Genomic DNA, 25,000 nt, shown 5'->3' with positions numbered 1-25,000 from the left:
TTGATTGGCTTAAACAAAGGGAAGGAGGAAACGTCCTGATTGGTTCCAGATGGATCCGAGGGAGATATAATCAAGTGTAATTGGTCCACTGGACGAGAAGGAAGGGCCCGCGTGCCAAAACAACCCACCTAGGGATGTTTGGATGTATACTGGAGGAAAAAATAAAGAAAAAGATTAAACTTTTAGCAACAAAAAGAAGCGATGCTTGAGAACTTGGAGCACGTCCACTTCCACGTGTCATGTGTAAAACTGATTCTCAACTGAAAAAAACTGATTCTCCTTGGGGGTCTGACCCCAAAGAGGTCTGGGGACCCCCAAGGAGGTCTGGGGACCCCCAAGGGTCCACATGTTACTGAGTCAGTGACGCCAGGCTAACTGAACCCATGGTACTGGGTCAGTGACATCACGTCATAGACTGTCCTCCCAGTCCTCTGACACGACTAGTGATCTGATGGAAACTATCGTTCATTTCAGTGACTCGAGTCGTTCCCTAAAAAAAAAAGAAGATTTCTCACACGACCCGACATGTCAGTTCCGACAGGCCTCTGACAATGGGTACTGATACACGCCATATAGGGCGACTGACTGTGGCTCAGGAGGTAGAGCAGGTCGTCCAATGGTCCCTGGGTCGGCGGTTCGAATCCCGGCTCCTCCTGTCTACATGTGGAAGTGTCCTTGCATAGTTGCATAGGCATGTGGCTTTTCGCGTGTGGCATGATGATGGCACTGCGTCTAGCAATGCATATGTATGTGGTGACATGTGGGTGAATGTCTGCTCGTAACAGCTTTAGGTATGTGTGTGAATTATTATGGCCTCGTCCAAGTACTGCCTATTTCACCTGCACGATGCCATGCCAACACTGGGAAAGCCAGCTCGTATACTAGAGCTTAGGGGAATAATATAAGACTATATTTTATTCATTCCTCAAAGGGGGGATTTGTCATTTTTCAGCAGAGCCAAGAGTGAGAATTAACGAAAGAACGAAAGATTCTGGCCAAGGGTCTATTTCATAGATTAAATGGTGACTGGGTGTTCCAGTGTTTAGAGGCTAGCCGTCCTTGTATGATGGTTAAAACGTTTAGACCTGAGGACGATTCTACAAATGCCTTCTAAAAAAGTTTTCTGAAAAAATCTCATGTTTCTACTTCAGTCGTTCTGAAACATTATCATGTCAAGGTCCCCCAAAAATATATGTAATTGTCCGCGACCCCCATCTGAAAATATGTTGTTCCAGGGACCCTCACAGAAGTAACTTTGAGTTAAAAACGTTCGCTCTGAAAGAATATATATTCAAAGATTCGCGCCACATTTTCACGATTTTTCTAAAAATAGCAGACCTATACAAGCTCGTAGCGCGGCACTCTGTGCCGCGTTATGAGCTTGTAGATCTTCTATTTTTCAATAGCTAAAGTATAACATTATGCTTAAAAAAACACCAAAAGGGGTTCCCGACTTCCCGTCCAGAATGGGTTAAAAGCGTTTGTCTTAACAAGCGACCGCACCCTCTGGGTCGAGTCCCGTAGTTCAGCCGTTGGTTGTTATCGGGGCACATGTTTCACTGTGATTAACCCATTCTGAACGGGAACCCATTTTGGTGTTAGCGTCATGTTATGCTTTAGCTATTGAAAAATAGCAGATCTACAAGCTCATAGCGCGCCACCGAGTGGCGCGCTACGAGCTTGTAGGTCTGCTATTTTTGAGAAATCGAAGAACGACTGACATTTTTAGAATCTGATCTCAGGTCAGAATGGGTTCATCAGACCAGTGTGTGTCCAGTGGAAACCTCGTATGAATCTGATCTCAGGTCAGAATGGATTAAAGGTTCCTCCCAGGCCTCGTTGCTTCTTGTTTAGGCCAACTGCTAAACAGCCTCACACTAATGTGGCTAATTTAACACCATAGATGGTTTCTGTCCCGGGTGACGACCCAAAGACTGTTTGTTCTCCTTGGCTGTGTTCCTCTCAGCTGTCTGATGATTCAAATCGGGTGTGTGTGTGTGTGTGTGTGTGCGTGCGCAATGACAAGTCTATATACTCCTTTATGCTCTAGATATCTTCGGCTAAACAAATGATACCATTTTCCCATCTTTATTCTGTGCCTGTGTGTGTGTGTGTGTGTGTGTGTGTGTGTGTGCGCGCCTGTGTGTGGGTGTGTGTGTGTGTGTGTGTGTGTGTGTGCACTATGTGCCTGTGTTTGGACGTGTGAGAGAGTGCATGTGTTGTCATTGCAAATATAATGTACTATATATGGGCAAGTCACATACTGTACATAGTGTGTGTGTGTGTGTGTGTGTGTGTGTGTGTGTGTGTGTGTGTGTGTGTGTGTGTGTGCCAATGAGTGCTCCTATCCAGAGCTTTTCCCACAGCGCGAGAGAGAGAGAGAGAGAGAGAGAGAGAGAGAGAGAGAGAGAGAGAGAGAGAGAGTCATTTCAGTATGAGTCCACCTCTCTGTAATGTCTGGGTTTGGATTCTGTACAGTGTATGTACACTGTGGTCTGGCTAGAGACACACACATGCTACACAGCAGTGGTCCCCAAACCTTCTCATGTCAAGGACCCCCACATTGACACTACCGGTAATTAGCCCGCGGACCCCCCATTTTAAGAGATATGCCAGGGACCCGCCCGCCTCCCATAAGAGAAGATTTTTGCGATTCTAGCTGTGATTCTAAACCCGTTTAATTTCAAGGACCCCCCAGTTTGACATGCATTAGTAGTCTACGGACCCCCATTTAATGACATTTCTACCCTCCAATTTATATTGTAAAATCAATATAAATGTAACTCTGAGAGTGTGCAAATGGAACCAGCGTGCGTGCGTGTGTGTTTGTGTGTAGTAAGTAGGCCATGTGTTAAAGCCATGAGGTGATGGTTGACTGACATCGAGCCCTACCCTGTGACCAACATGGCAACCCTGTGACCAACATGGCAACACCCTTCCTCTGTGGGGCACAATGATGGGCACGGTGCCACACACACACACACACACACACACACACACACACACACACACACACACACACACACACACTCACACACTCAAGAGTCAGACGCACCCATTTATTTATATTTTAAGAGTGACTTAATGCAGGATCTGTGTGTGTGTGTGTGTGTGTGTGTGTGTGTGTGTGTGTGTGTGTGTGTGTGTGTGTGTGTGTGCGCGCACACACGTGTGTGTGTTCGGATGCACAGAGGGGGCATTCTTCTCCGTCTCTCAAGCCTGAGGTGACCTCACCCATCTGGGCATCCCTCAGCAACATGCACACACACACACACACACACACACACACACACACACACACACACACACACACACACACACACACACTCACACACACATTATATTACTATAACTGTACAGTACACCAACGTTTTAGGATGCAGACTTTTTATGAATGCTTGAATATTTTCCTATACTTTTAAGTCTAACTACCCGCTAAGCCGCTAACCATCAAATAAAACCACCAGGAGAATTGGCCTCATAATCTCTAACATAAAATGTATACTATATACTTGTTGTGGTTTTCAACCACAACATGCACACGCACATGCACGCACACGCACGCACACACGTGCACACACAGCTCCAGGATACATAGGCCAGACGTGAGTGAGTGAAAGTGAAGCAGAGCAGACTGTTTGTCCAGCCCGTCAGTGAGACTGACACCTTGAGAATTAAGGACTGTGGTGTTTATGTAACGCTCAGAGAGTTGACGTGCTGCTATGATGGACCTCATAATATTACCCAGACCCTCAGTCAGTCTGCTATGATGGACCTCATAATGTTACCCAAACCCTCAGTCAGTCTGCAGCCATACAGACTGACTGAGGGTTTGGGGGTATGGAGGAAAAACGTTGCTAAGATTATTATGGCAAAATATTGAATGACGTCACGACGTGGAAGCAGAGCGTTGCCGGGCGACGGGGATGCCAAGAAGCGGTTAAAAAAACGACACTATAGCGATGCTGGATTGCATTTTAAACTAATAGGTCGTTTATGACTATTAATAAGAGTCGCCTGTAGCAGAGAATGAGTTTTAATCGGGTGCGTGCGCACAGAGAGGCATCGAGGCTCGTGATGAGTGTGGCTACTCCAAGGTCCAAGCAGCCGATGGCCTTGCATGTAGACCTGCCATGGTCTCTCTCTCTCTCTCTCTCTCTCTCTCTCTCTCTCTCTCTCTCTCTCCAACTCTCTCTCTCTCTCATGTCATCTCAATCTACATCTTTCTCTGGATAGACATTTAGTACACTTATTTCTTAATGGTACATTCATAACTGTGCGTGCATGCATGCGTGCGTGCGTGCGTGCGTGCATGCGTGGTACATTCCTTGGTTTGGGGCATTGGTTTTCAACGGGACAAACTGTAAACACAAACGGAGACAGAGAAACACACAAATTATGCCCATAACAATATTTCCATAAGCCTCTACATAATGGATCGTAAACTGTGCTCTGTGATGTCGGAGCGACACACACACACACACACACACACACACACACACACGTTTCACAGTGCCACCGCCAGCCTAACATTCTTTAATGTAAGTCCACAAACATAGCTGGGTAATGAGATGGTCATTTTCCAGCTGTGTGTTATGAGCTCCTTGTGAACAACGGACCAGGATGTCTGGGAATATTTATTTCCGTGAGAAAAGTGAGAAAAATGTCAAAACGGAGAGAGAGAGAGGATGTAAGCTATAAGCTTGTTGTTGGTCTATGCACGACTTGTACACTTCCATGCATGTGTACATGCGTGCGTGTCCACACACATGATTTATTATGTATTGTATGTGTGTGTTAGTGTTGCACTATTAATTGAAAAAAGATCTAGATTCTAGACACCTGTGCAATCTCCTTTTGTGAAGAATCGTGAGGCAGCACTATAGTTGGCTGTCCAGTTCAGTTTAGTTAGGCCTACTGTTTTTTTGTTTTTAATACATATTTTCATGGAAAAAATAGAATCGTGTGAGAATCGTGATCTCAATTCTTGTGGAGGAAAATAGAGGTTCACATTTGAACAAGATCTAACGGCCTCCATATACCCAAACAGAGGTGTGTGTGTGTGTGTGTGTGTGTGTGTGTGTGTGTGTGTGTGTGTGTGTGTGCGCGTGTGCAGTCTCCTGACTGTGGGCACACGCCCGGCTCTGGAAACAGTTTTATTGTCGTGGGTCATAATGATACATTTATTTATAGTTGGAAAAGAGAGCGAGAGAGAGAGTTATTGAGGAACACGGTGGAAATGAGAGAATTAACTTTACATCTATGAGAGAGTTTATATATGTCTTCTCTCTGTGTGTGTGTGTGTGTGTGTGTGTGTGTGTGTGTGTGTGTGTGTGTGTGTGCGTGCGCGGCCGGAGAATAAAACATGGCAGAGCATTGAAAGTCCCACCCTGCACAAGGCTTTTATTGTGGCAGAGTTTCAGAGCCACAGGGGGGAAACCTTGGAGAGAGAGAGAGAGAGAGAGAGAGAGGGGGGAGAGAGAGAGAGAGGCTATGAAACCTTGGAGAGAGAGAGAGAGAGGCTATGAAACCTTGGAGAGAGAGGGAGAGAGAGAGAGAGGCTATGAAACCTTGGAGAGAGAGAGAGAGAGAGAGAGAGAGCATGTGGCACTCAAAGAGGTGTGTCGTGCGCGTGTGTGTGTGCGTGCATGTACACATGTCATGACTAGGCAACCACAGAATCTGAAATCTTTTTCCATGGTATTCATTCCTCCCTCATCTAGCTGTAACAGTCACAGGTATTGGGTCACGGTGCCATGGTGGAACCCGGGCCTGGCCTGTAGAACACCGCTGTATTGGGTCCCATGGTGGAACCCGGGCCTGGCCTTTATAACAGTCACAGGTATTGGGTCACGGTGCCATGGTGGAACCCGGGCCTGGCCTGTAGAACACCGCTGTATTGGGTCCCATGGTGGAACCCGGGCCTGGCCTTTATAACAGTCACAGGTATTGGGTCACGGTGTGCCATGGTGGAACCCGGGCCTGGCCTTTATAACAGTCACAGGTATTGGGTCACGGTGTGCCATGGTGGAACCCGGGCCTGGCCTTTATAACAGTCACAGGTATTGGGTCACGGTGTGCCATGGGGGAACCCGGGCCTGGCCTGTAGAACACCGCTGTATTGGGTCCCATGGGGGAACCCGGGCCTGGCCTGTAGAACACAGCTGTATTGGGTCCCATGGGGGAACCCGGGCCTGGCCTGTAGAACACAGCTGTATTGGGTTCCATGGTGGAACCCGGGCCTGGCCTGTAGAACACCGCTACAACATCGCTAGGCGATGGAGCCTTTGCAGGTTTTGCCCCCTAGGATATGGAATGAGCTTCCACTCCACCTATAAGAGCTGTGGACTCTGTGGACATTTTCAAAGGACTGTTTAAAAACTCACCTTTTTAAACAGGCCTTTCCATAGCCGGCCTGGTTAAATGTTGATTGCTTTATTTTTTACTCAACTTTTTCGATTTTCGATTTTGTCTTACTTTATTAGTGATTTAGTTCTTAACTTGTTTTATTGACTATTGACTTGTTTTAATTTTTATTGTTGTTAAAGCACTTTGTGACTGTAATTGTCTGTGAAAGGTGCGACTATAAATAAAATTTACTTACTTACACTGGAGAGCAAAAATATGCACCTTGTAACCATGATTGAAATGCTTTTTGAAAGGTTTGGAATTTCATTTCATATGAAGTCTTTTTTTCTTTATAGGCGACCCGGCCACAACCGAGGGACTCGTGAACAACTGTTCAAAATGAGCCCTGTGTGTGTAACCGCAAACAGCACGCTGTGTTTCATTTGTTTTAGCAGCGTGAAGGAGAGCCGGGGTGGCGGTGGCTCAGGGGTAGAGTGCCTGGATGGGAACCGCAAGGTTGCCAGTTCGAACCCTGTGGGCTCCCCCAGAGTTAGTGTCGAAGTGTCCTTGAGCAAGACTCTGAACCCCTGATTGCTCCCGATGTGCTGGTTGGTGCCTTGCATAGTTTCCTCCGCCATCGACGACGCACTTCTTGAGGAGGGATTTTAATCGTGCGTCGGCGCTAACCGTCGCCTTGTTAACCCATTCTGACCTGAGATCAGATTCATACGAGGTTTCCACTGGACACACACTGGTCTGATTAACCCATTCTGACCTGAGATCAGATTCTAAAAATGTCAGTCGCTGTTTGATTTTTCAAAAATAGCAGACCTACAAGCTCGTAGCGCGCCACTCGGTGGCGCGCTACGAGCTTGTAGTTCTGCTATTTTTCAATAGCTAAAGCATAACATGATGCTAACACCAAAATGGGTTCCCGTTCAGAATGGGTTAAGTTTTAAAGAGTCACGGTTCAGAATGATGGGCCGGCGGTGACAGCAGCCTCTGAGCGTCCGCCAGGCTCCGCCTCCACAGGGCCTGAAACCGGCAGCCCGTAAACGGACCCGATAAAACAGAACCATCTCTTTTGTCCGTCGTATGTTTTTTTTAATCAAAGCCACTCATTTTCTCACTTAGTCACTGTTTTGAAAACCACAGTTTTAATTCCTATTTGGATGGGGGTCAGAAACTCTGTAATTCTGTCTGTGTGTCCGTCTGTCTATAGTTCCATACATTGGAACTATCCCATTGAGACAGAATGAGCACTTCCTCGTTCCACTGTTACAATGGGAGTCAATGCTATAGTGTCGCCACTCTCTTACTAGATTACTCTGGCCCAAACGATCGACCCTTTAGCTCCAAACGACCTGACCGCACCAAACCAAAACATTCCACGAATACAGTACATTCACAACAGGCTCTGCCTGTGACGCACACACCACACACACACTACTACTGTACGCTGTGTGCAAGCACGCACGCACACACACACAAACGGGAATATAACACGCACGCATGAAACCTGGAAGTCCTGCACACATTCGGACGCATACAGACGTTACATGCACTGCACACACACACACACACACACACACACACACACACACACACGCACAGTCTCACACTCTGTCGCAAGCACACACGCACACAGAAACCAGAGCCCATTACAGTGGAATTTGCTGGCTCTTTTTTTTTTTGCGTGGATGTTTTGGTACAGAATGTGTTGGACATTAAACGTGTTTTGTGGGGTAGGGGGCACCGGTCCGTTGCTGTGGGAACTTGACCACAAAAAGGGTCCAAAATGTGAGGGTTTTTAAATGACAAACGGTCTGGGTCACGGTTAAAAGCGTCTCTCTCTCTCTCTCTCTCCAGCCTTGTTTTTCAGTCATTTATCTTCAGAATGACCTATCGCCCATTTCTCTATTTTCATTCAATACATCTCTCTGTCTCCTCTCTCTATCAGACTCCCTCTGTCTTCTTTATTTCGCTCACGTTTCGTTTTAGTCTTCCCTCGTCATGTCTTTCCCATATGTCTGCCCTTCACAACGTCTAAAAGAGACTTAAAAAGTAGAGTAGACTGCTACGTTTCTTTTTTTTTTACCTGGTATGGGAATGAATGTGTTCTGTTCCTGACCTTGGGACATATTTCACAGCCATGTGTCTATTTAAACGAAAAGGAAAGAATTCGAAATGTCCTTCTCCCTTTTCCCCCTTTTTTTAACCTATGATGGGAAAGGCATCATGTGTTCAGGTAATTCTGTGCACATATTTGTCCAACTTGTGTGTGTGTGTTTGTGCGCGGCGCGCGCACATATTTCACACCAATGTGTCTACACACACACACTGTGGTATGTATATATTTATACTATGAATGGTTTCTCTGTGTCTGACTTGAGGTATCCATTTCACATGCTTCTCCAACATCCATCAGTCTTCAACCGCTTATCCGTAGTCGGGTCGCAGGGGCAACAGCTCCACCAGAGAGCTCCAGACTTCCCTCTCCAGAGCAACATTAGTGACTTCCTCCTGGGGAGATCCCGAGACGTTCCAAGGCCAGTGAGTTGATGTGTTTCCTCCAACTGCGCCTTGGTCTGCCCCGGGGTCTCCTCCCAGTGGGACGTGATCCTTGGTCTGCCCCGGGGGTCTCCTCCCAGTGGGACGTGATCCTTGGTCTGCCCCGGGGTCTCCTCCCAGTGGGACGTGATCCTTGGTCTGCCCCGGGGTCTCCTCCCAGTGGGACGTGATCCTTGGTCTGCCCCGGGGGTCTCCTCCCAGTGGGACGTGATCCTTGGTCTGCCCCGGGGTCTCCTCCCAGTGGGACGTGATCCTTGGTCTGCCCCGGGGTCTCCTCCCAGTGGGACGTGATCCTTGGTCTGCCCCGAGGTCTCCTCCCAGTGGGACGTGATCCTTGGTCTGCCCCGGGGTCTCCTCCCAGTGGGACGTGATCCTTGGTCTGCCCTGAGGTCTCCTCCCAGTGGGACGTGATCCTTGGTCTGCCCCGGGGTCTCCTCCCAGTGGGACGTGATCCTTGGTCTGCCCCGGGGTCTCCTCCCAGTGGGACGTGCCTCGAGGACCTCCCTAGGGAGACGCCTGAGAGGCATCCTAACCAGATTCCCACGAACCACCTAAACTGGCTCCTTTCCAGGCAAAAGGAGCAGCGGTTCTACTGCGAGTCTCTCTCGCGTGACTGAACTTCTCACCCTATCTCTAAGGGAGATGCCAGCACAGCACACCGAACATACATGACACATGATATGTCCTATAATAATTACAAAAAAACCCAAAACAGACAACCGTGTAACATAATGACATGATGCGATAATTCAACATTTTCTAATTCTTGCCTCTATCTCTCCCACCTCTCTGTGTGTGTGTGTGTGTGTGTGTGTGTGTGTGTGTGTGTGTGTGTGTGTGGTGTGTGTGTGTGTGTGTGTGTGTGTGTGTGTGTGTGTGTGTGTGTGTGTGTGTGTGTGTGTGTGTGTGTGTGCAGATCGAAGCTGGAGGAAAGGCTGCCCAGTGCAAGAAGCTGAGGGTGGGAGATGAGCTCATTAACATAAATGGCTCCGCCCTCTACGGCAGCAGACAGGAAGCTCTCATCCTCATCAAAGGATCCTACAGGATACTGAAGATCACCGTTCGAAGGTACGCACGCACACACACACACACACACACACACACACACACACACACACTCACTCTTGTGCTGCCCGGAGCGAGTTGGTAAAAGGGGCGACTCGTCTGGTATTCGTTCACACTGTGGCACCTAGAAAACACAACGCAGCATATCTGAGGCCAATTAATTATGTTGTCACTACTATTGATGTGTTGTGCAGAACACTTGTTAACGTCATCAATTATGTAAAGGAAAATAAATATAAAGGCTTGGGTTAAAAATATATAACGGGTTATAAATAACTGGCTGATGGAAATGATTTGTTTTCCATTCTTATTGTTAGAGAGATGATGGTGAGGAAATGGTGGAACAACACTTTGGTGTTTGTGTAGCTTTGTAGCTGCTGGGTTGAAGTTGAAGCCCATCTCAACTTTATGTACAAAGCTACAAGTTGTTGCACGTATCTTTTTGTCTTTGGCTTTTCCATTTAAATATTAACGGTAGACTTTTACCTTTTGTAGCTGATAGTAGTGTGTGAACACAGCAATACACACGCAGGCAAGGCAATTAGCCCTTTCGCTAATTGGACAGGGGCGGTGGCTCAGGGGTAGAGTGGCTGGATGGTAACCGCAAGGTTGCCAGTTCGAACCCTGTGGGCTCGCCCAGAGTTGGTGTGTCGAAGTGTCCTTGAGCAAGACACTGAACCCCTGATTGCTCCTGATGTGCAGGTTGGTGCCTTGCATGGTTTCCTCCGCCATCGGTGTATGAATGTGTGTGTGAATGTAATGCACAATCTATGTAAACCGCTTTGGATAAAGGCGCTATATAAATGCACTTACATTTTACATCTATAAAGTTTAGCAACCGTTGCTAGGAGGACAATCTTTCGTCACCTCATAGCTGTCGGTGTTATTTTGCATGGCTCTGTTGGTTGAACACATACACGGCTTAACGTCAGGAACGTTACACAAACTGACCCGCCCAGGTGACGACAATAACACTAATGACCGTAGTCTTACCGCAACTCGAAAACTCCTGTCGGGCGGTCGTTAAAGTTGAAGGTTTCTCCCTCTGTCATTTCCTCGTATATTTCTAGTTTATTTAAATTATGTCATGCACATTTGTCCAGTGCATGACCTATATATACTGCAGGCCTGGCTGACACACACACACATACAAACATTTGCCCCCATGTGTGTGTGTGTGTGTGTGTGTGTGTGTGTGTGTGTGCCCAAAAAAAGCACCAACGCACCACAAGTGGACTGTGGATGTCGGCGCACAAAAGCGTTGACGCACTAAACTATTCCTACCGTGAATAGTTGCAGACTTCAAAGGCAACGCTGTTTATTGCTTATTGTTCCCAAACGTGGATGTTGTCTCACAGCTGCATATCTTAACCCATTTTGGGCGGGAACACCTTTTGGTGTTTTAAACATTGTTATAATTTAGCTATCTGCTATTTTAGAAAAATCGTGAAAATGCGGCGCAAATCTTTGAATGCATATTCTTTCAGAGTGAATGTTTTTTAACTCAAATCTTTGGTTCCGAGGGGTTCCTGGAACAACAGATGGGAGTCGGTGGCCATATATATATATACATATCATTTTTGGGGTCCTTGACATGAAATATTGAGCACCACTGATACAGAAACATAAGTATGTCAGAATTTAGAAGACATTTTTAAAATTTTGACTTCGGGCCTAAGTGGATTAATATCTTAGCACCTCGATGGACTGACGTCTTGTTTGTACCTACTGGTGGGAACGTTCTGGGAAGGAAGGAAGGTAACACGGGACAAGGGAGTAGGGGAGGAAGGAAGGAAAGGAGTCGAGAAGAGGAGAGCAGGAAAGGGGGTGGAGAGGAGAGGAACCATGAGGAAGGCAGCAGTCTGTATCTTTTGAGCATCCTTAATATGCACACACACACACGCACGAACGCACGCACACGCACAGGAACAGTCTCAGGAAGGAACCTTTGACCTCCGAGGGTGTCAAACAGGAAGCCGACAAACTCGGGCGGTGAAGGGTGTGTGTCTGACTTCAACCCAATGTAATGGAACAGAAGTGTGTGTGTGTGTGTGTGTGTGTGTGTGTGTGTGTGTGTGTGTGTGTGTGTGTGTGTGTGTGTGTGTGTGTGTGTGTGTGTGTGTGCGTGCGTCAAAGCATCTAGACTATATGTGTGTTTTTCATCATCAGGGCTATTTAGTGAGCCAGTGGGAGACTTGCCATGTGGATGTCACCAAACTGTCTCAGTCACTCAGTGTTGGGCCCTCTAGCGCCCCCTAGCGGCCTGCTTGTGAGCTCCTCTAAAAGCTGTGCACTTTTTTCCCCCTAAAACATGATGGTACTAATATGATTATACTAGGAGGAAGATTATTTTCAAAAACCAAGTAAAGGCTTTATTAAGTGGATAATAATAACTCTACACAGCTGAATCCTTAGACACTCCAAAGAGTGTTTGTACACAAACAGAAGAAGGTCCCGATGGGTTCCATTTGCTACACTCTTCTGAGTTAAGGAGTATTTATTTGACTGAAGGAGAAGAGTAGTGTTTCCCACCCCAGACTGCCACAGTTCCTGCTGTGCTGCTGGCTGGCTTCAGGAAGCCCAGTCAGTCAGTCATGTTTCCATTCTGTAGCGCGGTCCGTTTTGGCATGGCTGTGAGTGACGTCGCGTCAGGGGACTTTCCCTCTCCCAGCAGGGTGGAGGGGGAAGGACCCCTGGCTGGTGTCTGGGGTCAGTGTGGAGGACAGACCCCTGGCTGGTGTCTGTAGGGTCAGTGTGGAGGACAGACCCCTGGCTGGTGTCTGGGGGTCAGTGTGGAGGACAGACCCCTGGCAGGGTCAGTGTGGAAGACGGACCCCTGGCTGGTGTCTGGGGGTCAGTGTGTGGTGTTTGTTTGGCTGTGACTCAAAATGATGACGATCGGAGGCAGAGAAACAGATTCTGAATGGACTGGTATAGAGCACCTTTTTACATGCTGCATACCGCCCCTCTGTGGCAGTGGTTGGCAGTGCAGCAGATTAACTAATTATCTCTCCTCTCATCTCCTCTCCTCTCCTCTCCTCTCCTCTCCTCTCCTCTCCTCTCCTCTCCTCTCCTCTCCTCTCCTCTCCTCTCCTCTCCTCTCCTCTCCTCTCCTCTCCTCTCCTCTCCTCTCCTCTCCCCCCTCTCCTCTCCTCTTCTCTTCTCTTCTCTTCTCCTCTCCTCTCAGTGATTATTGAGTGTATTGTGACAGCTGTGTGAAGTAACATATCTTCATCTGGCATTAATATCACATTAAGTGTTCCACTGTGTCAGTGTAGTTTGGAGACGGTAGACCCCTGTCCAGTGTGTCTCGCACACACACACACACACACACAAAAGAGACAGACACATTGTGCGTACGTGCGTGCGTGCGGTGGGAACCCCCTCAGAGTCGGGCAGACATACATACCAGACACTGACACACAAACTGGACTTCACAGGGTGATTACTGATAGCATTCCAACAATGTGTCTGTCTCTTCTGTGTGTGTGTGTGTGTGTGTGAGGCTTAAAGTTCTCAAGTCCTAGGGATTGATTTCAGTCCTGAGGATTTCATAGGGGTCATGTAATGGCATCAGTGCAGATTTGCAAAAAATCATTTACAGTCTTGGGATTGTGTGTGTGTGTGTGTGTGTGTGCGCGCGCGCGCATATGAATATTACTGTAATGTTTGTGTGCATCAGGTCAGTTATTCTCAAAGGTAATGCTATGTATCATTTATGTATTGTGTGTGTGTGTGCGTGCGTGTGTGTGTCGTGAAGGCTATAAAAAGTCTGTAGGTGTATTATTCGCTCTCACACACTCATTACTACGTCCATTCATTACTACCGTGTTGTAAATTGTGTGCGCCGCCGCCACAACTAACTGTTATTCTAAGCTCAATTAAAAGCCAGTTAACGGCTCAGTCTGATGCGATACATCTTCAGGGATTTGTTTGGGCCTCCCGGCTGCTTGTCTTGGCAGCCCCGGAGCAGAGCCTTATACTCCATAGATCTCCGTCTCCAGCACAGAGTCCCTTCTGTCTGTACGACGGCCTGGGAGAAATGGCTTTTTATAATTGAGGGGGCAAGAATGGAAACGTTTTTTTGGGGGGGGGGGTTTGAGGGGCGCCAGACCCTGCTATATACAGCTTTTTGTCCTAACTCGTGTCACTGTAGTTGCCATTGACAATGAAAGGAGAATTTTATGTCATGTGTGTCTGAGCAAATCGACTTTTTGTGCGCATATGCGTGCATGTTTGTTGTCATGATTTGTCACGATACGAGTTGGCTTTGTCTGATGCTTACAGGTCTTTAACTCGTGTCACAGTTGCCATTGACAATGAAAGGAGAATTTTACGTCATGTGTGTCTGAGAAAATCGACTTTTTGTGCGCAGCATATGCGCGCATGTTTGTTGTCATGATTTGTCACGATCCGAGTTGGCTTTGTCTGATGCTTTAACAGGTCTTTAAATAAATACTTGTCTATGGGGGGAAAATACATGGGGAATTATTTCCTGGGGAGAGAATACCAGCAGCACTCACGGACATGTCATTTGGTTTAAGGCACTTTTTATTATTTTTTATTCCCACAGTATGCTGCAGAGCACCCTACGGTACGGACACTATAAAATGTGACACTTTCTGTTGTTGACAGCATAGTATAACGCTGACGAAGGCTATACGCCGAAACTCTGCTTAAACGCAGCATACTGTGCAAATATAAAATAATAAAAGTGCCTTAAACCAAATGACATGTCTGTGAACTGCTGGTTATTCTCTCCTTAGAGAATTTCTTGTAAAGTTAACTTTCCTCGACCGACCGCGCACCCGGTAAGACTGTTCAGAGAAGACTAAGACATTGGAGTGGTGCGGGCGTCCTTGCTTTAGAATGATTTCCTGGGCCTGTAGTGTAGTCATCGTCAAGAAAGGGGGCGGGACTGCAACGCTCTATAGTTCCCTAAAATAGTAGGCTGAGTAAAAACCATCTTAACCACTTTCACATGGGCGGTTTGGTTTTCCCACCTGGCTAAAAAAGAAAAGCGACGCTCCAAATGTGGCCTGATGTGACAGTCCTTCGGCTTCCCACGCTAAACAGTCTCAGACAGCCATATAAGAAGTCTATTTTTGGTCAATTTACAGTAGTTTTGCATTTAACCCATTTCTGCCCAACATGCGTGCGAGGCCTTTTAAACCAGTGGTTCTCAACCACTTTCATTTCAAGGACCCCCACAGTTTGAACTGAATTAGGCTACGGAACGGACCCCCGTTTAATGGCATTTCTATCATAGAAATGCCATTAAATGGGGGTCCGTCCATAGCCTAATTCAGACACAAGACAGTTTAAACTTTAAACTGTGTTTGACAACATAATCAAGTATACAGCCATCAGCGAGCGCGCTCGTTGGCTTTACTTTTCAATTCATCGATCTATAAATGCACCGTGTCCCTGTGTGTACGTACGTGTGTACGTCGTACGTGTGTACGTACGTACGTGTATACGTACGTGTGTAATCCACGTAACTCGTAAGCCGTTCGGCCCAACAACTTCACGCATCATTTAGCACTCAGGGTAGTTTAGACTGTTGTGTTTTTGAGGGTGTTTATGATGTTTTTTAATACAATACATATTTGCGGACGGGAAGGAATGTGGAGGATGTTTTGTTGCATTTCCCAACCTGGAAATGCTTCCTCAAAGTGCTTCCTGTTTTCACAAAGCCTTTGTTGAATATGAAGCTCTAATGGGAATGTATGCGTCTGTGTGTGTCTGTGTGTGTCTGTGTGTGTGTGTGTGTGTCTGTGTGTGTGTGTGTGTGTGTGTGTGTGTGTGTGTGTGTGTGTGTGTGCGCGCGCACACACGTGTGCGTGCCTGCGTGGATGCGTGCGTGGATTCGCGCGGTCTGTGCCTGTATGTAGTTCTGCATATTTTATTTTTTTCCCATTTATTGGTTGTCTGTGTGTGTGGATGTGCGTGTGTGTGTGTGTGTGTGTGTGTGTGTGTGTGTGGATGTGCATGTGTTTCTCAGGCTCTGCCTGCGACATGAAGATGCATCCGATCTACAAATGTTTTTTGAGATGGTTTCAACTTCAGCTGCAAAGCGACAGAGACTACAAGCTTTGTGTCTTATAGGCCTCGCTCACATTTAAAAGACAGCTGTCTTCTCGCTGTCTCTTGGGGGGGGGGGGGGGGGGGGGGGGGAGAGTTTCCAATGGGAGTCAGGTGGTTTTGACGAGACAAGCTTGGCTTCATGGCTGTCTTCTGCCGTCCCCTCGTCCCCCCCCATGGAGCAAGCAGGGAGCAACTTGTCTCGTCAAAACCACATGACTCCCATTGGAAATGAATTGCGAGCTGCTCTGCCAGACCCCCCCCCCCCCCCCCCTCTCCACCAGAGACACAGAGAAGACAGCTGTCTTTTATATGTGACGGAGTGAGGCCTTAACCCATTCTGACCGGGAACCCATTTTGGTGTTTAGCATCATGTTATGCTTTAGCTATTGAAAAATAGCAGACCTACAAGCTCATAGCGCGCCACCGAGTGGCGCGCTACGAGCTTGTAGGTCTGCTATTTTTTGAAAAATCGAAGAACGACTGACATTTTTATAGAATCTGATCTCGGGTCAGAATGGGTTAATCAGACCAGTGTGTGTCCTAGTGGAAACCTCGTATGAATCTGATCTCAGGTCAGAATGGCCTTAAGTATCTTTTGTTGTCTGCCTGGCGCGGGCCGGTGTGTGAACGAACACATCGTGTCTGTGTGGACATTCCACTTGTTTCTTCATTCGAAACACAGCAAAACCATCTAAAACGATAATGGTGGGCCATAACTCTGACTTAACCCATTCTGGGCGGGAACCCCCTTTTGGTGTTTTTTTAAGCATTATTTTATACTTTAACTATTGAAAAATAGCAGATCTACAAGCTCATAGCGCGGCACCGAGTGCCGCGCTACGAGATTGTAGGTCTGCTATTTTTTTTAAATCGTGAAAATGTGGTGCAAATCTTTGAATATTTATTCCTTCTAGAGAGAACGTTTTTAACTAAAATCTTTGCTTCTGAGGGGAACATATTTTCAGATGGGGCTCGGAGGCCAATTACATATAATCTTGGGGCTCCTTGACATGAAATAGTTTGAGAACGACTGATATTGAAACATATGTTTTTTTCTGAAAACTGTCAGGATTTAGACGTCATTTTGTAGAATCTGGTATCGGGTGGAAATGGGATAAAGAAGGTGCGAGTACATCTGGGGATGAGTTGCCCCCCGTGGGCCAGAAGGAGACGAAGGAGTGACTGTTTTCTGTGGGATCGTGTGAAAGTCGTGTTCACAAGCGACAAGTCACAGAGCGCCACTCTGTCATCAATTACGTATTGTAACAAATTCAAGTGCATTTTTTTTAAGTGCATCACACGTGTGTGTGCGTGCGTGCATGTGCGTGCGTGCATGTGTGTGTGTGTGTGTGCGCATGCATGCGTGTGTGTGTGTGTGTGTGTGTGTGTGTGTGTGTGTGTGTGTGTGCGCGCGCGTGTGCGCGTGCGTGCACGTGTACATTCTCACAGTGGGGCTGCTGAGTTTAGGCAAAAGGAACATTCTTCAACTATCGCATCGTTTCCTGTTCCTCCCAATGTTTCAGCTTCCCACTTCCTCTCCAGCACAGGCCTACTTGTGGTAGCTCTCTCTTTGTGTGTGTGTGTGTGTGTGTGTGTGTGTGCACGTGCGTGCATGCGTGACTGTGTGTGTGTGACTGTGTGTGTGTCAGTAGTTTAACGCGACCTGACAGACTAAACAATTTATTTACAGCTGTTGACGGAATAGGAAACGGCTCATAATGCTCTGTCTGTCTTGTCTTTGTGTGTGTGTGTGTGTCTGTGGTGTGCACGTGTCTTTGTGTGTGTGTGTGTGTGTGTGTGTCTGTCTCCACGCATGTGAGTGTCCGTGGTGTTGTGCCATCCTGTGTCTTGTCTTATACTGTACGTGCGTGTGTATGTATGTGCGTGTCTGTGGTGTGTTCATGTCTGTGGTTTTGTGCATGTGTCTGTCGCCTCGCCTCGTATGTGTGCATTCAAGAATATCAAATATATTTTGCCTTTACTTTGTTTTACTCCGAATTAACAGTTTGACTGCGCGATAATAATAACATCGCAATCCCTCCCATCTGACTGCCTAGTTTTTCACTAAAGTCCAGTCCAGTGTGTGTGTGTGTGTGTGTGTGTGTGTGTGTGCTGCCAACTACAACAATACAACACAAACGTAGTATTTCAGCATCAATAACAATACAACACAAGCGTACAGTATACACATCTCGTGGTCTGTGTACAGTATGTAGTGCCACGCCCCACACCCTTCCTTATTATCCCATTCTGACCTGAGATCAGATTCTAAAAATGTCTGTTTGAAATTGACAGTTTTCTGAAAAAGCCATGTTTCTATGTCAACCGTTCTTCGATTTTTCAAAAATAGCAGACCTACAAGCTCGTAGCGCGCCACTCGGTGGCGCGCTATGAGCTTGTAGATCTGCTATTTTTAAATAGCTAAAGCATAACGTAATGTTACCACCAAAAGGGGTTCCTCCCGTACAAAATGGGTTATATGCTGTGTCATCATGTTGCACGGCCCGCCGCACAGCGACCCACACACTGTATCCCGTTTCGGCCGCGCCCGTCGTCAACTTCAGGAAAACAAATCCAGTCGCAAATCTAAACGGACCGAAAGGACGATGGAGGAAAGATGACAAAATTACAGGGCGAACGAGGCAGGAACTATATACTCCCAGAACCTCAGAGACAAAAGGGAGAGGTGATCTTTACCCTTTTCTCTACCCCAAAACAACCCCAGGAATAAAATACGCTACAAAATCTAACACTGTCGTCGATGTTGGACACGCGGCGCTCCATAGCCTACCCCCCTCCCTTCTTCACGCACACACGCACGCACGCACGCACACAGACACGCACGCACGCACGCACGCACGCACGCACACAGACACGCACACACCCACCACCGGTAGCTCGAATGTGAAATGAAAGAAGCTAATTAAGGAGATGACGAGATGCTTATCTTTGATGTTGTTGTGTGAGTGACGGGGTAGTAAACAAACAGGAGGCCCTTATAATTCAGCATGGCTCTTTGATCTGGCTGCAGATGAGCTAAACATTTAGATACCGCTGTGAGGAGGGGGAGGAGGAGGAGGAGGAGGAGGAGGAGGAGGGGGAGGAGGGGGAGGGGGAGGGGGAGGGGGAGGAGGGGGAGGAGGAGGAGGGCGGATCAAAGACAGGTGAGACCGTTTTAGTCAAAGGTTTAGTTAAATGAAGTCATTCCACACACAGAAAACGAAGTATCAGAATAGCACGGAACACAACACGAGGACTGAAAGTAGTGATGCGCCATCCTGTGAGAGGGTTATCTAATAGTCCAATAAACAGGCTGTACACTTAAAATCATGGATTCACACGATCTGGCATTTATTGATTGCCCATAATTATCCCAAATTGAATGGTCATGTGATATACATATGAACAGCAAAGACATACATGAAAGCAGATACGACCTGTTACATCACGAATTAGATTCGATCATATCAGTCCGTAGATTGGGGCGCCCCTCGAAGCGCAGGCCAGAGGTTGGTCTGTCCTGGAGAACTCTGACGTGTCTCTCCTTTTCCCCGACACTATATAGAAATCTTTCTTGTCACTCCGTGACCTTGCTTGGGCACAGCGCGGCTGCACACTCTTAAAGTAATAGTAACTGCTTAAAGGGTCTACTTTCCCCCATCAGTAGACAAATGAAAATATGTTGTTGCTGTTTTATTATGACAAGACTTGTCACCGACGTTTTTATGAAGAAGGGAATCCCAAGTTTTCCCGACCGCTGCGTGAATCTATAACTGTGCATCACCAGGATATGGTCAACGGTCAATGACAATGATACAACATTGTGTTGTGATATAATATAGCAGCAGGTCGGCTACTTGAGGCCAGTCGACTGTCTTCCACCCCAGCCACCACCTGTCGTTTTGGATCATGAGTTGTCCTGACAGAACTGCTATACTTTTGACAAACATTACCCTAGCGCCCATTTGCCCATTTGCCGTGCGTTGACTAGGGGTGGGCGGTATGGTTCTGAGCCCCATTGCCCCCACCGACGGGGGGCCAATGGGGCTCAAGAGGTGTTATTTAGCACTTTATTTAATGATACACCTGTAAAGCTGGCTTGCCGCTTGTCAAAGCGTCATATCGTCGATCGGCAGCTCCATGTTCGATTTCTTTCCCTTCAGCCTCAATGCATTGACAATAGATGAAGGTGGTGGGTTTTTTTTCCATATCGCCCACCCCGAATTACCTACCGGTATTATGACATGGTCTGAACGGGGGGGGGGGGGGGGGGGGAGAGAGACGCTAGGGGTTCATGTGGTCAGAGGATAGTAGTTCTATTATATTCTATTGTTGTGCTGTCCTATTGTTGTAGTCCGGCCATAAATGTTTTCTACTAATCTACACGCTGAGTCAATTTAGAGTTCCTTTACTGCCATGAGGAGACTTGTTAGAGACGCTGTCAGGGAGAGGTCTGTGGGTGAGACCACAGACAGACAGACACGCACACACGCACGGACGGTCACAAACACTTATCCCCTTGTTTTGACTTTTTCACCACTGTGTCCCTGGAGACTCGGGGTAAAACTGTGTTCGGCGGTGCCAAAGACCATGAAAAACAATAGTCTGCCCCCCTGTCCTCTTCCCCCTGCCCCCCCCCCCCCTGTCCTCTCCCCCCTGCCCCCCCACACCCCCATTACTGCCTGTTCCTCACTGAACAATAGGCATTCTTCACATTCCTTAAGACCTCTTCCTCAAACACACACTCTCGTGCTGGATATTGCCCATAGGGGACAACTCAGCGCGTACACACACACACACACACACACACACACACACACACACACGTGCACACACACACACACACACACACACACACACACATGTGCACATGCATACCACTCTGGTCTTGATTAAAGAAGCTTTTTGGTTTTGACCTCCTGGGATAATTCCCAGCTCTGTGTGTGTGTGTGTGTGTGTGTGTGTGTGTGTGTGTGTGTGTGTGTGTGTGTGTGTGTGTGTGTGTGTGTGTGTGTGTGTGTGTGTGTGTGTGTGTGTGTGTGTGTGTGTGTGTGTGTGTGTGTGTGTGTGTGTGTGTGTGTGTGTGTGTGTGTGTGTGTGTGTGTGTGTGTGTGTGTGTGTGTGTGTGTGTGTGTGTGTGTGTGTGTGTGTGTGTGTGTGTGTGTGTGTGTGTGTGTGTGTGTGTGTGTGTGTGTGTGTGTGTGTGTGTGTGTGTGTGTGTGTGTGTGTGTGTGTGTGTGTGTGTGTGTGTGTGTGTGTGTGTGTGTGTGTGTGTGTGTGTGTGTGTGTGTGTGTGTGTGTGTGTGTGTGTGTGTGTGTGTGTGTGTGTGTGTGTGTGTGTGTGTGTGTGTGTGTGTGTGTGTGTGTGTGTGTGTGTGTGTGTGTGTGTGTGTGTGTGTGTGTGTGTGTGTGTGTGTGTGTGTGTGTGTGTGTGTGTGTGTGTGTGTGTGTGTGTGTGTGTGTGTGTGTGTGTGTGTGTGTGTGTGTGTGTGTGTGTGTGTGTGTGTGTGTGTGTGTGTGTGTGTGTGTGTGTGTGTGTGTGTGTGTGTGTGTGTGTGTGTGTGTGTGTGTGTGTGTGTGTGTGTGTGTGTGTGTGTGTGTGTGTGTGTGTGTGTGTGTGTGTGTGTGTGTGTGTGTGTGTGTGTGTGTGTGTGTGTGTGTGTGTGTGTGTGTGTGTGTGTGTGTGTGTGTGTGTGTGTGTGTGTGTGTGTGTGTGTGTGTGTGTGTGTGTGTGTGTGTGTGTTGCATTCATATAGTGCCCGGTTGCCATGTTGGTACCTTTCTCGTCTTTAACACGTGAGCATTCCAAGTTCTTTAGGATGACATTCACATCCATCCATCGAGGACACGGATACGGCCTTAACGTTGACTGCGTTATAAATTTATCTTTTAAGTCCTGCCGATGTCGTTCACCAACCATCGGAGAATCACCCGATCGTGAACGTATAGCTCCGGTTCACGGATGTGCTAACGTGCGTGCATGCGTGCGTGCGTGGCACATGCGCGCGTGTGTGTGTGTGTGTGTCTGTGTGGTCTCACTGGTCTGTAGTACAGCTGCTCTCCACTGGTCTGTAGTACAGCTGCTCTCAGATGATCCTCTGGGCTGCATTTTATTAGCCAACTCATTAAACTGGGATTCAATGACACATGACACTGTCTGTACACATGCACGCACACACACACACACACACACACACACACGCATGCAAAGGCACACACACACACACACACTCCGAGGGGCAACGGAACGTACACAGAAACATACTAGTGTAGGCCTAAGGAGGACACAAACACACACGCCGTGCGCCAGACATATGTTATAAAGATGTGCTCTGTTTAGGAAGAGGAACTGAGACATTAAGTGTCATTATGGAGGGTCAGTCATGTCGGGTCACATACATTGGAGAGAGAGAGAGAGAGAGAGAGGAGGATGTGCTTTGTAGCTTTGTACCTCGCACGCCCTTTCATTAACTCGGCCACCCTCGACCTTATGCAATAACATGAACACATACCGCAGTTCAGCTATTGGTCAGCTGGGAGCTGACCGGTACAACCACAGTCTGGTACTGTTGTACTGACCGGTACAACCACAGTCTGATACTGTTGTACTGACCATTACAACCACAGTCTGATACTGTTGTACTGACCATTACAACCACAGTCTGATACTGTTCTACTGACCAGTACAACCACAGTCTGGTACTGTTGTACTGACCGGTACAACCACAGTCTGGTACTGTTGTACTGACCAGTACAACCACAGTCTGATACTGTTGTACTGACCAGTACAACCACAGTCTGATACTGTTGTACTGACCAGTAGTACAACCACAGTCTGATACTGTTGTACTGACCATTACATTAAACCACAGTCTGATACTGTTGTACTGACCAGTAGTACAACCACAGTCTGATACTGTTGTACTGACCAGTACAACCACAGTCTGATACTGTTGTACTGACCATTACATTAAACCACAGTCTGATACTGTTGTACTGACCAGTAGTACAACCACAGTCTGATACTGTTGTACTGACCATTACATTAAACCACAGTCTGGTACTGTTGTACTGACCAGTACATTAAACCACAGTCTGGTACTGTTGTACTGACCAGTAGTACAACCACAGTCTGATACTGTTGTACTGACCGGTACAACCACAGTCTGATACTGTTGTACTGACCAGTGCAACCACAGTCTGATACTGTTGTACTGACCAGTGCAACCACAGTCTGATACTGTTGTACTGACCAGTACAACCACAGTCTGATACTGTTGTACTGACCAGTGCAACCACAGTCTGATACTGTTGTACTGACCAGTGCAACCACAGTCTGATACTGTTGTACTGACCAGTACAACCACAGTCTGATACTGTTGTACTGACCAGTGCAACCACAGTCTGATACTGTTGTACTGACCAGTGCAACCACAGTCTGATACTGTTGTACTGACCAGTGCAACCACAGTCTGATACTGTTGTACTGACCAGTGCAACCACAGTCTGATACTGTTGTACTGACCAGTGCAACCACAGTCTGATACTGTTGTACTGACCAGTGCAACCACAGTCTGATACTGTTGTACTGACCAGTGCAACCACAGTCTGATACTGTTGTACTGACCATTACAACCACAGTCTGGTACTGTTGTACTGACCAGTACATTAAACCACAGTCTGATACTGTTGTACTGAACAGTACAACCACAGTCTGATACTGTTGTACTGACCAGTACAACCACAGTCTGATACTGTTGTACTGACCAGTACAACCACAGTCTGGTACTGTTGTACTGACCGGTACAAACACAGTCTGGTACTGTTGTACTGACCGGTACAACCACAGTCTGGTACTGTTGTACTGACCAGTAGTACAACCACAGTCTGATACTGTTGTACTGACCAGTACAACCACAGTCTGATACTGTTGTACTGACCGGTGCAACCACAGTCTGATACTGTTGTACTGACCAGTACAACCACAGTCTGATACTGTTGTACTGACCAGTAGTACAACCACAGTCTGATACTGTTGTACTGACCAGTACAACCACAGTCTGATACTGTTGTACTGACCGGTACAACCACAGTCTGATACTGTTGTACTGACCAGTACAACCTCAGTCTGATACTGTTGTACTGACCAGTACAACCACAGTCTGATACTGTTGTACTGACCGGTGCAACCACAGTCTGATACTGTTGTACTGACCAGTACAACCACAGTCTGATACTGTTGTACTGACCAGTAGTACAACCACAGTCTGATACTGTTGTACTGACCAGTACAACCACAGTCTGATACTGTTGTACTGACCGGTACAACCACAGTCTGATACTGTTGTACTGACCAGTACAACCTCAGTCTGATACTGTTGTACTGACCAGTACAACCACAGTCTGATACTGTTGTACTGACCAGTACAACCACAGTCTGATACTGTTGTACTGACCAGTACAACCACAGTCTGATACTGTTGTACTGACCAGTAGTACAACCACAGTCTGATACTGTTGTACTGACCAGTACAACCACAGTCTGATACTGTTGTACTGACCAGTACAACCACAGTCTGATACTGTTGTACTGACCGGTACAACCACAGTCTGATACTGTTGTACTGACCAGTACAACCACAGTCTGATACTGTTGTACTGACCGGTACAACCACAGTCTGATACTGTTGTACTGACCGGTACAACCACAGTCTGATACTGTTGTACTGACCGGTACAACCACAGTCTGGTACTGTTGTACTGACCGGTACAACCACAGTCTGGTACTGTTGTACTGACCAGTACAACCACAGTCTGATACTGTTGTACTGACCAGTACAACCACAGTCTGATACTGTTGTACTGACCAGTACAACCACAGTCTGATACTGTTGTACTGACCAGTACAACCACAGTCTGATACTGTTGT

At 47.2% G+C, this 25,000-nt stretch overlaps 1 protein-coding gene across 1 annotated transcript in view; it reads left to right on the top strand.

The window, feature by feature from the left end:
- The window catches only part of shroom4 (shroom family member 4), a 94,263-nt gene that overhangs the window by 19,661 nt on the left and 49,602 nt on the right, over positions 1–25,000 (top strand). Inside the window, exon 2 of the mRNA XM_080793144.1 lies at positions 9,836–9,987. Coding sequence (XP_080649270.1) covers positions 9,836–9,987 — 152 coding nt within the window. The remainder of the gene's footprint in view (positions 1–9,835; positions 9,988–25,000) is intronic.

Source organism: Protomyctophum bolini, assembly GCF_963924005.1.
Source record: "Protomyctophum bolini genome assembly, chromosome: 20".
Taxonomy (NCBI): Eukaryota; Metazoa; Chordata; class Actinopteri; order Myctophiformes; family Myctophidae; genus Protomyctophum; species Protomyctophum bolini.
The sequence above is the reverse complement of the archived record's forward strand: the minus strand, read 5'-3'. Positions and strand labels throughout refer to the sequence as shown.